Consider the following 14,569-nt stretch of genomic DNA (forward strand, 5'->3'; position numbering starts at 1 on the left):
GGTACGAAAGTACAAAAGCTACTTTAGCTTGATCAGATGGAAAGGCTGCTGGCCGGCATAAGAAGTGCAACCGGCACTGATTCATAAATACTGCAAACCTCTTTGGGTCACCAGAAAATCGTTCGGGCGGAGCCAGAGGTACATTCCCAGGTAGGTTGATCTGCACTGGATTCATAGAGGATGTTGAAGGAAGATTTGCCCCGGATGCGGGTAACGGGGTTTGTCCGGCTTGTGACTGTAGCAATTGTCTAGCAAGACCGTCTGTTCTCTCCTTGGAAATAATTAGTTCCCTTCTTAGAGCATTCGTTTCCTGACGAGCTGCATGCACTTCTGCCCTTAGTTCCCCAAGTAACCGGGCTAGGTGGTCAGTATCCGAGGTTTCCATAGCGCCTGGGCGAGAGTTTTGCGGTAGGCTTTGCGTTCTGTAACGCTCACCTGATTCTCGCAGAGGCGCCGGTCTTGACTGGGCGACTACCGTATCTTCAAAGGTGATGTGTAGCACCCGGTTGGCTCTTTGGGCTGGACCTCTGTGCACTGTATGCCTGACTTCAAGAGTAAGATGTCTGCAGACAGAAAATATGGGATTAATGAACTGGGGTTATTGGGGTGTCCCTATCTCTTCCCTTTTTGCTCTCCTGTAGACCCCCAAAGGTTAACGCTCTCACCTTAGGTAAGTGAATGCCGAGCTCTCCATCTGCCTCGGGGCAGGGTGCTGTAACCAGTTTCTTCACTGGATCGGTAGCGCAGGCCTCTTGACTTCAGAGGACTGCTGTCCGTCGTTTACTGCACGAACGGTAAGTTTCGAGTAATTCTATTGTCTTTAAAGTCTTTAGCAATGATGTCTCTTGTTTTGCAGGTTCCGGCGATGGCGGATGACGGGCTGAAGTGAGTTGAAGATGGAGTCCGTATGATGAATAGAAGCGCCTGGAAGCACGTAAGTAAGCGCTTGTTGCCTGCTTCACGATGCGCTCTAACTGTCTTTTATTTTGCAGGTACGAGTTCGGAGCGGCTGCAGGGTGCCGGAATACCCACTGGGGTTGATGTGGAAAGGAGTAATGGCACGTGAGTATTAAAGTTCCCCAATGTCTTTAAACGCACCTTGTTTTGTCTTTCAGATGCAGGATGCAGCGCCGAAGGCCTCCGGAGCGTGCGAAGAGTCGGTAAGCTTTTGTCTTTCAGATGCCGGAATGCAGTGTGAAGACCTCCGGAGCGCACGAAGAGTAGGTAAGCCTTTGTCTTTCAGATGCCGGAATGCTAACCTGTTCTTTCTTGTCTTTATAGATGTTGCTGAAGACTGGATTCAGGATGGTAAGCCTTTTTCCTTAGGCCCAGGATCCGATGCAGAAGACACGATGAGCGTTCTGCTGCAGAGGATGCAGAATAACGCAAAGCAAGATTCATCCACCGGGTGTGGTTTAAATAGCCTCCTGTAGTGCTTAGGTGTCTCCTGCCACAGCCACGCCTAGGTAAGAAAAGAGTTCCTGCTTTCCAGAAGAGTTCCAGTGTTCTGAATCTAGGGAGTGGCTCCTGCCCCACCCAACAGGAAAAGTAGTTCCAAACAGAAGAGGATCAGAGGCTCAGCTGGCAGGCAAGTAAGCAGTATGGTCTGCTGCAGGTAAGTCCACCCAAGCATTATGAGCCCGGCGCTTCCAGCGCTGGGACTGGGCACATTTATGAGCCTGGTGCCACTGGCGCCAGGACTGGGTCCAAAAGGTCCCAATTGGGACTGGGAGTTGGGAAAACCCTGACCTTTTGGAAGCAGACACGCCGAGAGGAGGGCTTCTGTGCAGAAGCCCGCCAAAAGGACGAACAAAGGATCCCGACTTGGTTTAGGATTTCAGAGAAAGACACGAGAAAGAAATATTATTAAAGTTCTGACAAAATAAACACCGGATTAAAGTTGATATTAAAATAAACCGGCGCTATGTTAGAGGCTGTCAGTAAAAGTGGTAGCCTCGAACAATGGGAAAATCCCATAGGGAAATATTTGCGGTCGATTATTTACAGTAGTAACCACTGCCACCAGCCAGAAACTTTGGAGAGAGGGACTGGACGGTACCCTCTCGATAATGAACATTAGGGAAAAACTATTAAACCTTTCCAGTACTTCCATAGTAAGATGGGTTGTACTGGTTTTGTTCATAAGTATTGACTAGTAAAGTCAATGGGGACTTTACATGCCCTGGGAGACAGTAGTCCGTCCCAGGGTATGGACTCTGTTTGGGGGTCACTGTGACACCCCTGTGTTACTGCACTGAGGGTGCTGTGTAACACACATGAAACAAGATACCTATGAGGGTGAGAAAACCCCATAGTCCATAAGCATAAAAAATAGCCTAAAACACACATCAGCAATCTGTCTAAGAGTGGGAAAAAGAGTCTCACTCTTAGCAGGAGAAAGAAATAAACCCTTAAAATCCAGCAAAGCTGCTGGGGCACTCTATAGGTAAGGGAAATTAGCCTTAGAAGAGAATTCTCCCTAACAGTCCTTGACCTGGTGTGGGCTGGGAGGACGGCAAGGGTGGCATATGCGACACTGACACAACCGCTGAGTAGAGGAGGCTTAGCTCTACCAGATCTCGAGTGTTTCTGTTGGGCTGCGCAGTCACACTTCTTAAGGGCAGTGATCTTGGAGTCGCACGTAGCACCCAACTCTCTGGACATACTCAAGATCACATGTGCAAAATGGCAGGAAAGGTCAGCCTTTCCATCCTATACTCACCACTGTTCCCAGCCTGACACGTCCCAGACCTGCCCCTGACTAGCTAGCAGGGGTATCTCCAGTGGGCCAATAGGCTAGGAATACGGAGCCTTGGGGACCTGTTTGCGGAAGGTGAGCTCCTTACAATCCAACAGGCAAAGGATAAGGGAGGAGCCTTGTTAGGCAGAAACCTGTGCAGTTCCCTTAGGGACCACTGCAAAAGGCTTAAGACTACAGGTGTTGGCAGTAAACCCAATTGGTAGCAGTGTGTACCACCCAGATTTACCTGGTAGCTGTGGCTGAGCAGCCAGACTTCTCTCAAGAAGAGTTCGACAGTATATAGAGTATACAAGATAGGTATCGAAATACAGTCGCACAAGCAAACACGGACCAGAGCTTTGGTAACAAAGTATATAATTATTTATTTAAAGACACACTTAGGAACACTCTAGCACTATCATTATAAGTAAGTTCCAAAAACACAGTCACTATTATTGTATATACATCCCTTATTCCTTATTAGACAAGTCTTAGTTAATACCACTTTTTTCCAGACACAGGTGAGCGCTTAGCTAAAGATGGCACTCCAATAAGTTTCAGAAAAAGGGAGGGAAAAGGCAGTAATTAGGAACAGCACACAACACAGTCCGTCAGAACTCAGCAAGGAAGGAGAGTCAAAGTCTACTTGTGAGCAAAAGGTTCAGAGGCCAGGCTCCCTCTTGGAGAGAGTAGAACACCAATGAGCCCAAGATCACACAGTTTAGAAGGCTTGGAGAGTCTTGCAGAGCGTTCAGGAAGGAATCAGTTCAATTTAGAAAAGTTCAGTTAGCCAGCCCTAGGGCCAACCCAAGTGGTAAATTGAGGCTTTAAGAGTCACCCCACACAGACCGTTGCGAGGGAGGCCAGGCGGACCAGTACCTTTAAAGTGGAGAGGATCCTCCAGCTGGGGCAGTTGTTCCTGGCAGCGGGTGCAAGTCGCAGCGTCGTTCAGAGGAAGAGATGATCTCGACGTGGAGGAAGGCTGAAGGTCGTTGCACTGACAGGGAACAAACCAGCCACTGAGTTCTCCGGTTAAAAGGTACTACCCTTTTATTTGCGGTAGTGGAGAAAACGTGGTATCTCGGTTGCCGGGGTGCTTGGCACAGGCAAGGCGGCCACGAGATGATCCGGGAAGACGAAAAGGCGGGCAAACTGGTTATCCCCACCAGTCAAAGGAAGAAGACTCTTCGGAATGAAGATCTCCTCTGTCGTCGGGAAAAGTGGTGAGACGGTTCAGCAGGGCTCCATCAGTGGTGTCGTCGTTGCAGGTCGGCTCAGCTTCTCCCTCTTCGGATTCTTTGGTCCTGTGGCGACGTCTGAAGTCCCAGTCCCCAAAGCCCTGCTTTTATGCAGAAAACCCCCATTCATCAGTCCTAGCTGTCACTCAAACATGCTAAGTGGTGAGCCGGGTGGCTCACCACTGGGCCAATCACACAAGACTGCGACTTGAGTTGCCGAGGTAACTCAGTCCAGGGTGCCTACACCCCCTCCCACACCCCCTGTGGTACCCTGACAGACTGGCACCACTTTTGGAGGCTCCTGTGGAGAAGCCCGCCAAAAAGTGGAACAAAGGGACTTGGGTTGGAGTCACAGAAGCGAACACAAACGACACCATTTTGGAACCGAGTTTCAGCAAGAAATACCAACCGGTGAATTTATATTAATTTAATAAACTACCGGTATGTTCGAGGCAATATTAAAAAGTGGTAGCCTCGAACAATGGGAAAATCCCATAGGAATATATTCGCGGTCGAATATGAAAAGTAGTATCCACTGCCTCCAGCCAAAACTCGGTCGGGGGGACTGGGCAGTGCCCCCTCGAACAACAGACCCCGGGGCAATCGAATTGCCCCGACCAGTACGTCCACAATATGATGGTTTGTACTGGTTCTGTTCACAATTTAAGACTAGTAAAGCCAATGGTGACTTTACATGCCCTGGGAGACAGTAGTCAGTCCCAGGGTATGGAGTCTATATTTGGGGGTCGCTACGACACCCCTGGGTTACTGCACGGAGGGTGTTGTGTAACCCACATACCAAAAACACATGAAGCCCTATGGGGTAAAGGATCCCATAGCCCATAAAACACATACAAAGTCAAAGGAACACCTCAAATCATGTCTAAGAGTGGGAGAGTCTCGCTCTTAGCAGGAGAAAAAAATAAAACCCAAAAATCCAGAAAAGCTGCTGGGGGACTCACTAGGTTTGGGGAAATTAGCCTTAACAGAGAATTCTCCCTAACAAGACTCAGCGTTAGACAACTTTGTATATTTACGTCTGCGCCTTGCCATCAAAGTGTTTTTTCACTACATTTCCTAAACCCTCAATCTGGCCACTTTTGCAGGGAGTGATACAGTCCTGAGGAGAGGGTAACCTGGTCTCGCAGATATACAGGGGGTTGATCTCAGAACTTCCGTGGGACGGAGAAGCCCTACGGAGGCGATGGGAAACAACATTGGGAGCACTAATAGATGACGCGGATTGGGGGTATATTTTGAACCAGACCCAGAAGGTTTCTCTGAACTCCAGATACAAGCAAATACAGTTTAACTTTCTGCACCAGACTTAATAAACCCCAATCAAGTTCCACAGATACCACCCTGATACCCCAGACACCTGTAGGAGATGTGGATAAGCCCCAGCAGGCTTTCTCCACTTGGCATTGGAGTGCCCACGGGTCCACGATTTCTGGGTAGAAGTGCTGGCCAAAAGTTCCTCGATTATTGGTGAACCCTTAGTGCCGGATCCCACGCTAACACTCTTGGGATGTGCTAGAGGCTTGCAACCCTTGGGGAACCGATTGGCCGGGCTACAATTGGTATTATCGTGCAGAAGGGTGACGATGGCCTGGGGAAAGAAGGGTGGCGATGGCCTGGGGAAAGGGCCGGCCTAGAGTTCAAGATTGGTTGCAGTTTATTGCCCACTGTCACAATGTTGAAACTGCCTTCATACAAACTCTGCCATTACATCCTCGCCCCTCCCCCCCCCAAAGTGGTGGGGCACATATGTCCAATATTTGATCTTGAATGCAGACTGATAGTGTTGTATGTAACTCGGAAAAGTTATGGACTTTGCAGATTGGTGGCCGGGGGGGGGGCGGGAGGGAGGAAAATCGGACCTTGGGTTTGTACTGTTGTTTGGCGGCTGAATAAATACAAATAAAGCGTTTTTTTAAAATGTGCGGATAGATGAGATGGACGAGAGGTTTCATACGATCAAAAACAACCAGACATCCCTGGCGACTCTGGAGATACAGGCATGAGAATGGCAGAACTGGAAAGGAGGGGAAGTGGAGTTTTCCCTCAAAATGGATTATTTTGAGAATTGGGAAAGGAGGAACAATTGAAATTCTCTGGAATACCAGAGAAAGAGGGCAAAACGGAAAGAGACCTGAGCAGGATCGTGAATGAGGCGTCGAAAGCACTATTCGAGGGTGATACCATTGATGAGCCAAAAATCAATAGAGTGCACAGAGCAGGAGGGGGCAGATAGAGGCCAGAGAACAATCCTGGCATGCTTTCACAACCAGGGGTGTTGCTAGGTCTGGAAAAGATCCGGGTCTACACTAATGTCGGGACTGTTGGGACTCAGCGCTAGCTCATCTTTTTAGTTGTAGTCCCTGAGTTTCTCTCCGGGGCTACAACCAAAAGACCTGGGACTATAGCACCCTAAGACCCCCCCCCCTCCCAACGCCTCTGTTCACAACTACCCCGACAAGCAGAAGATCCTGAAGTGAGCCGCAGGTGCGGTGGCGCTGGGGTATACGAGAATAACAATCTTCCAGGACCTCATCGCTTACACTGGCGAAGCGACAATGCATGCCCCTTACTTAGTGGCTGAACGAGAAGGGAGTGAGGTACAGGTGGGGCGTTCTCTTCTCCATCTCATTTGAAGTGAATGGATATGGCTACACACTGGTCAAGGAGGAGGACATAATGCAGGGCCACTGGGGAACTGATGGGTGAGGAGGTGGGCACAACGGAAAAGGGCCGAAAGGCCCCGAAGATAGACGATGGCGCCGGCGGGTCGGGGGAAGAGGGTCTGGGATATGTTTGTGAGAGGGGAGTAATCACTACGGGGGTGGCAGCCTCTTCAGCTCTGTAAGGGGGGGGGTTCCACTAAGGGACATCGGCCAAGCTGTGACTTGGTCCTCGCTGCATACCTTCAACAAACACTGCTGCCTGGATGTAGCCTTTGGAGCTGACGCTTGCTTTGGGAGGGCAGTTTTACAACATTTCCTGTTATAGGGACTTTGATCCCGCCTCCTTCACAAATACTGCTTAGGGAGTCTATCTGATGAGGAATCTGCAAGACAAAAGCAATCCATTGAAGGAGAAATTACTTACCAGTATTTTTCTTTCTATGGATTCTTCTCCCGTAGATACCTCATCACTCTCGCATCCAACCCCGCTATGAAGGTGCCTGCAGTTTGATGACCGATTTCTTTGCAAGAAGGAGGTGAGCTCTCTTTAAAAGGGTTGCCGTATACTTTTTTTGGGCTTTCTGAAATCTTATTGTTTTGTTCCTCACAGTTGTGGCTGTTTCAGCTGAATCGTTAAATTCTTCTTCCTCCGTAGCGGCTGAGCTTGGGTGGGGGGGGCTGAGGTACAGGGGCGTAGTGGCGCAGTATATGTAAGACAACCAAAATCACGTCCCAAGATGACGACCGCTGCATCGAGTCAAGCGAGATGAACGGCTGAGTCAAGGTCCACTAGGCCCCCTGTCGAAAGTTTTTCCGAGCAGCGGACGCTCGAAGGGATATCTATCTAATGGGCAATCTGATGAGGAATCTGCGGGAGAAGAAACCATAGAGAGAACATTACCAGTACATAATTTCACCTTATGGGACCCACACCCGTAAAAGCAATCAAAGCCTCTTGACTAATCACCATAGTCACAGTACCTAGCAGGGGAGTATTCCAGGTGTCTGCATCTGCGAGTCTTGGACCTGCATCCATAAGAGCATCTTTGTTGATCCTCCTAATTAGTAAAACATGAAATCCAAAAAGCTGTATGGAATTGTATTCAATCCTGATTAATTTTAATTTAAATCTGGTATCAAAAGATATCCTTATTTAATTACCCTTGGAAACACTAAACTCAATCAAAAAAGAGGTGGAAAAGAAACACCAATACTAGTATGGGAATTCATTCTGTATTTCATTAAATGTAATGACTTATATATGTAGAAAGAAAACACAATCAATGATGCTTAGCAAAATCAATACAACAAAATTCAACATTTTTAGAATTTGAAAAGTGCATAGATACATATACACAAAACAATAAATGAAAGACAATAAAACGACAGAAAATGTTTCAAATGAATGAACAGTCCTCAAGACCACAATGAAATGGAGAAAAACGATTAAAATACCAAATAATGAGTACATGTATTTCCACAGTAATGTCAGAATACAGGTCGGCCTACGTTACGTAATATTCTTCATGAACTGATAGCAAGGGCGGACCCAAATGCTGTGAATTAAAGGAACAAAAAAGTCCCGATTAGCATGGACCTGATAACATTTCGGCAGGCCACCTGTAGGACTTCAAAATCTGAAATCGCCTTCCTCGGGGCAGAGTATGGCGTGGTAGTCCCTACGGGGAAACAGACAAACAAAAAATGATTTTCCAAAAATCTGTGAAAAGGGATGAAATTTCTATACACCTCTCAGTGGATTGAGTTCAGTTAACAGGGTAGAAGAACATTTGTTTAATCTTATTTGATCTAACAAAAGAGGACTAATAATTTGAATTTGTCCAGAAAGAGCCTTACCCAATAGTACTGGGGGGGATTCCACAGACAAAATTGCTAGACAGAAGCCACACGCCGTGATGACCAAATGCACACCGACAGGACGTAAGATCAAGAACAACATCCAGTTGTACAATTTATGGATGGGCAAATCAGTCCATTACTCATTGGTCTAATGATGTACACATTGAGTAGAAAAGGAGGTTTGGTCAATCCCCTACTTGATTGTAAAAATTGTAGTGCAATCATTACGTGATCGAATCCTAAATAGCTAGATTTAACACCAAATCCCTGAAATATGGGCTAAGTTTCCCGACAATTTTCAATCTATTTGAGTCAAAAAAATTCAGAAATTAAAGTTCTACAATAAAAATTAAGAAATTTGCGTAGGGGGCTGAATCAATATTGTGCCACCTACTCGCTTGCTTCAATTAGTTGCAAATTGAATCAGTGTGAAGGATATGGTGAATGAACGCCAGGTATGCCATAGTGAAAACTTTAAATCAGTTGAGGCTGGCTTGTACCATGTATACCTATGAAAAAAGGAATTGATGGCGTAATTCTGCCTAAGAAATGAAGAACTTCGAAAGAAGACAGTTTTTTCGAAGCGTTTCGAGATGACCCGCACTGTTTCAACAATGCATAAACCTTTATTGATTTGTCTCAGAACGTTTTTATAACGCACTTATTTAAAACGGACAACCATTCAGTTTTTGATTTTGAAAAAGCAATGTGATTTTACATTGCCAAGTTAGGCAAGAACAGTATCTATTTACCTGCACTGTAGGAGGGAAGTGCTCAAAGGATTCATTGCACCATATAGTCGCCTGGCTATTATAGAAGGCATGATGGTATTCCACAGTGTATCTAATTTTAATAATTTGACTGGTTTTAATTGGGTGAGATTTACTGTAGTTTGTTAGTTCAAGATCTTGAAATTGCGGACAACCTTATTTTGTTTGACCATTACCTCTCGGGCCCAAACGATCTATGGAGGCACTGTCAAGTTTCTCTAATGAACATGACCTAATCTCAGTTTTCTCATAATTCAAGATCATGTTCTTTTCTCACAATCGTGTTAAGGTACCCACCTTGGTCATCAATGGGAATGTCATAGAGCAAGTTTACAGTTTTAAATATCTGGGAGTTGAATGGATCACCAAGCATGACTATTCAGGACTGGTGGAGGCCAGGAAAAGGAAGGCAATGATAAATCTAACATGCTCTATAGATGTGTGATGCGGCATCTGGGTTCAACTTTCAAGGGATATTGACCGTATGGAATGTTTTTGCACATCTGTTTTGTACTGGATGGATGCTATTGGCATAAAATATTTTTCCAGGCTTAATGTTCTTGAGGGTAGATTCTGGAGGGAAATGCTTGTACTTGGCCCTCGTGTACTGGTCGAAATCATCCGTCTAGAACTGGGCCTCATGTCCTTTGGAATCTATGGCACAGAAAAGAAGAAACTTGTTATTTTTAAAGGCTCGTAAGTCACCAATCTGTCCCCTTCTCAATCTGTTGGGACAACTACCTCCTGGTACTGCCACTCTGATTGCCTTGAACCTAGCACGTTTTGACACTATAGGCTGGAGTCCCCATTGGGACAACAACCTTTGTCCTAAGAAATCAAGTGTCAAGATGGCCCAGTGGGATTGGTGTGCCAACTACATTCATCCCTCAGCACTCAAGTTTCTGCCCGTTTATTAACTCGCTGTCACACAGTTTTATGACAGCCCAAGTTTATATCAAATTGTCCCCTTCTCCAGAGCTGATTCGTTCTCCTGCTACAAATTGACAAATTTACATTACTAACCACTGTCGTTCCTGAACTAGGCATACTGAAAGAAAAGAGAATGACAATCATGTGGTGCCATCAGTAAACCTGAGACTGCACAGCACATTCTGACTGAATGTAGGGAGTATGGCCCCTTATACATAAACATGCTTGGTCCTTTTGTGTCCGATAGCAATAATCTAAAGACTGAATCCTAATGGCTGTATTGTCTGAATTCTGGGCACAAAACCATGCACATAGCCCTATTTAACATCTGAAGGCCATTTTAAGGCTGGGCAAAGTTGGGAATAATGCCCTATGCATACGGTTTGGGATGACGGTTGCCCAGTTTAAACTGTCTAATTGTTAATATTGCACTTTTATTGCATATTTGCACAATCTACCTATCTCTGAATTGGCCTTTCCTTTTATCCGGTCATTAAGGTAATTACATGGGCACTTGTGAGGAATGGAAGTGAGGGATTGAACGCGGAACGACATAGATCACAGGGATTGAAACCAGAATCTGGCAAGCGGAAACGAGATAAGTTATAGGGGCATACAAGACATTAAGATTGCATTGAATAATCATTTGAGAGGCCCTGATTTGAAAAAAGCTTTAAGGAAAGCCGAAACACGTGTCTTTTACGAAATTTAGTAGCAACCACAAAAACTTGAATAGAATTCTTTCCAAGCACTGGCACCTCCTTATATTGGATGAGAACATCAAAAATCATATTGACCTTAAACTGAAGATCATCTTTAGAAGGGCAGAAACATTAAAGAATAAACTGAGCCCTTCAATGTTACCAGATCTGGATAAAGAACTTCCAACACATTGGCTACAGTCTCCCACCAACGGGTTTAGAAAATGTGGAGAAAGCACAATGTGCAACTATGCGCATGCAAAAACAAAAGTATTTAGAGACATGAACAATGAGTTAAAAATTGTACAGCCAATCAACTGTAAAACCAAATATGTTGTATATTGTATTATTTATGTTTGTAACTTGATGTATATAGGCAGCACCATAAGAGAACTGAGGACTTGTGTACATGAAAACCTGGCTAAGATTGGGAGCCAGGATCCAAGACTACCCCTTGCCTGCCATTGGCAGAAGAAACATCAAATGGACAACAAGGCGGATATTAGATTTATAGGCCTTAAAAGAATCTCGTCGGGTAAAAGAGGGGGAACAAGGAGAAAAAACTACACCGGGGTAACAAGGAGAAAAAACTACGCCAAGCTGAGGCCAGAATAATTTGTAACTTGAACACGACTGTCCTAGGCCTCAACACGGATAATGAAATGGTGTTTTTCCTATAATTGATTACTATTTCTGACATAGCTAAATTTGTTCTTTTGCTTCAATATTAACTCCAAGTTATGGCTCACCATACACTGACATTCGTGTAGAATGCACATATTCGCAACACAATTCTGCCTAGTTTCTGTACTAAGATTGAGTTGACTCACTTTGTTAATGTGCATGGTATCAGCATTCCCTTTCCCAATCTAATGCCAACATTGCCCTAATTAGGCTAGAACCCATACAGCGTGTAGAATGCTCATATTCACAACACAATTCTGCCTAGTCCCTGTACGAAGCATCAGTTAACCCACTTTGTTAATGTGCATGGTATCAGCATTCCCTGTCCCAATCTAATAGCAACAATGCCCTAATTGGGCTGGAACCCATAAGCTGTATTACCAAGAATGTTTAAAACACTCTATTACCTAATCTTGGCCTTTTGGAACAAAAAGAGTTGGCCGAACGGAGTGATCTTATTATTTGAACTAATAAAAATTAGTACGATAACTTTGTCATTCCATAACATATATAAAAGAAAAATTGATTGACAGTCCGGCAAGATCGACTTAATTTTAAAATTAATTTGGGATAATACTGATGTTGAATTAAATATTTTCCCAATCATCAGTTTCACTAAAGGAATAGGGTTTTTAATCGAATGATCCACTTTGGAAATATTCTCAACCCTTTCTTTATAAAAACGGGCTGAGTGAATAGCAATCCAATGATATTGTGGCGTTCTTAGTCCCAAAAGATGGCCACCGCAACTAAGAATGTCACTAGGATCAATAGCAACTGAAAAAGGACTCTGGTGAGTCTACTGTCATGACAACCAGACCATAACAATATAACGCGGGTAGACGCCATTCAGCGCCCCCTCGAGGAATGGAAGCGCGCGATTGAACGCGGAATGACACAGATCACAGGTAAGAGACTATCTACAAAGTATAGCTCTTTCTACCACGGAGACCAATTTAAACCTGCACCACGTAGCGTCTGAACACTTTATTCTGCATCTATTCAAGTATTATACAGCATGATCCTCCGCAATTTACAAGGCAGTGCGGCAGGAAACAGTGAACTTAAAACTTTTTGAACAAATAAGTTATACCACGTCTTTCACAGCAACGCAGCATCATTGATGTGACTAAATACCAGATGCAAAAAATAATCCTTGGGCAACAAATGAAATAGTATATGAACGCATAATCAAGTAAATTAAAGGCAACTAAACACGCTGAGAAAATAAGACTTAACGTTGCAGTGCACAATGCCCTAGCAGAATATAACGAAAATGCCCATTAAAGTTATGAATATTATATTTTGAAGGGATTGAACCCAGAAACTGGCAAGCGGAAACGAGATAAGATATAGGGGCATACAAGACATTAAGGTAACATTTAACTAACCCCTTGGTTCTTTCTCACTGGAAAGACGACACTGCCATTTTGGCAATAAAAATACTAAACACGTTGGACTAAATTTACCTTATTTCTACCTTTCTCTCTATCCCATGTATCCTCCCCATCACCAACCCTTTTGTATCTGGATTTGTTGCTTTACAATTTTATCTTGGTTTTCATTTATTGTTATGTTTAATTTTTAATCACTGTTTTTACAAATGCTTTAATCTTTCTTACTACATATGCAATAATGGTTACTTTTGATTTTGTGATGTTTTGTTTGGAATGTTTTGTATTGAATTAATTGCTTGTTGGTTATCACCAACATCAAATGTTTGGCACCAGATTGCATTGAAGAATCAGTTGAGAGGCCCTGATTTGAAAAAGGCTTTAAGGAAAGCCGAAACATGTGTCATCAATGAGGGCAAATTTGTTATAATAAAAGAACATTGTTCGCTTTGCAACCTACATTTGGCACTGCCTTTTCTCTGGGTTTCTTTCTCAACTTACTTTTACCAGTGTTTTTTTTTGGCTTTTGTCAAACCACAACCCAGTAAGACGCAACTCATAGTAATATTTTCAAGAACAAAAAACAGTAGTTCATCAAAAAATGTCACCTTGATACACCTGACCTTTGAAGCCAACAACCCCTAAGCTCAGATTAATATTGGTATTTGAACATGCAAATGTAGGAATTGAATAGGCATATCTAATAACTTGGCTGAATAATTGTATTTTTCTACTGTTTTATTTAATTACATGTTACTAATTGTAACTGTTATGATAAAGCTCTTTTGAGCTATAAGCATAACAATAAATATATATATATTGTACTGTGCCTTTAATGGAAATACTTCCAAAAAAGGAAACTTAATTTAAATTGAATTGCCATGCATATGTATGTATCACAGAGCTCGATTAACCACTAATGAAGTCGATAGATTGTTCCAAAGCCTGAATGGCTGCATGAGCAGTGCATGCTCTAGAAAGATGTAACCTTTATTTTTAACATGTTACTTTTGGAGTGATGTGTATGGTTTTATAAAAGCCACCATGGTAAAAGTGTTCATTTTCGTTTTAAGGGCATTTTTGTTACCAGAGTGCAGCCTGAAGGACCTGCTTCCAAACTCTTGCAACCAGGAGATAAAATAGTCCAGGTAAGCCTAATCACGTTAACTCCTCCTTTTCTTCACATTTCTGTTCATTAATACTCATCCTCTTCCTTATTCCATGCGTTTCCTTATTTGGCTTAGTAGGAAATCTCAGGCAAGTATGAAGGATTTCCTAAGATTTCTTACCTTCCCAACCATGTTTGCTATGTTTATTAAATGTATTCAAAGGCTTTGAGTTTCAGTAAAAATAAACTATTGTTCTCCAGCATGGGGGGACTTGCTTGGATTCACATACTTGTGAAAATACCCTGTTGTCAGGCAGGGAATCCTCTGAACATTTAAAGCAGTTTAGCTTTAAGATAAAAAAAAATGCTAGTCTCCTCTTTAACCTACAAGAGACTTTGGGTCATTCTGCCCCAGCCAATGACACTCTTCCTTCTAAGCTCCACCCCTGGTGGCCATCTT

At 43.8% G+C, this 14,569-nt stretch overlaps 1 protein-coding gene across 5 annotated transcripts in view; it reads left to right on the top strand.

The window, feature by feature from the left end:
- Positions 1-14,569, top strand: part of ERBIN (erbb2 interacting protein) — a 2,559,118-nt gene that overhangs the window by 2,464,681 nt on the left and 79,868 nt on the right. For all 5 annotated transcript variants that reach the window (XM_069627374.1, XM_069627371.1, XM_069627370.1 and 2 more), the window contains one exon: positions 14,075-14,149. In XM_069627374.1, the coding sequence (XP_069483475.1) occupies positions 14,075-14,149 (75 nt within the window). The remainder of the gene's footprint in view (positions 1-14,074; positions 14,150-14,569) is intronic.

Source organism: Ambystoma mexicanum, chromosome 6p (assembly GCF_040938575.1).
Source record: "Ambystoma mexicanum isolate Mex_15411 chromosome 6p, UKY_AmexF1_1, whole genome shotgun sequence".
Taxonomy (NCBI): Eukaryota; Metazoa; Chordata; class Amphibia; order Caudata; family Ambystomatidae; genus Ambystoma; species Ambystoma mexicanum.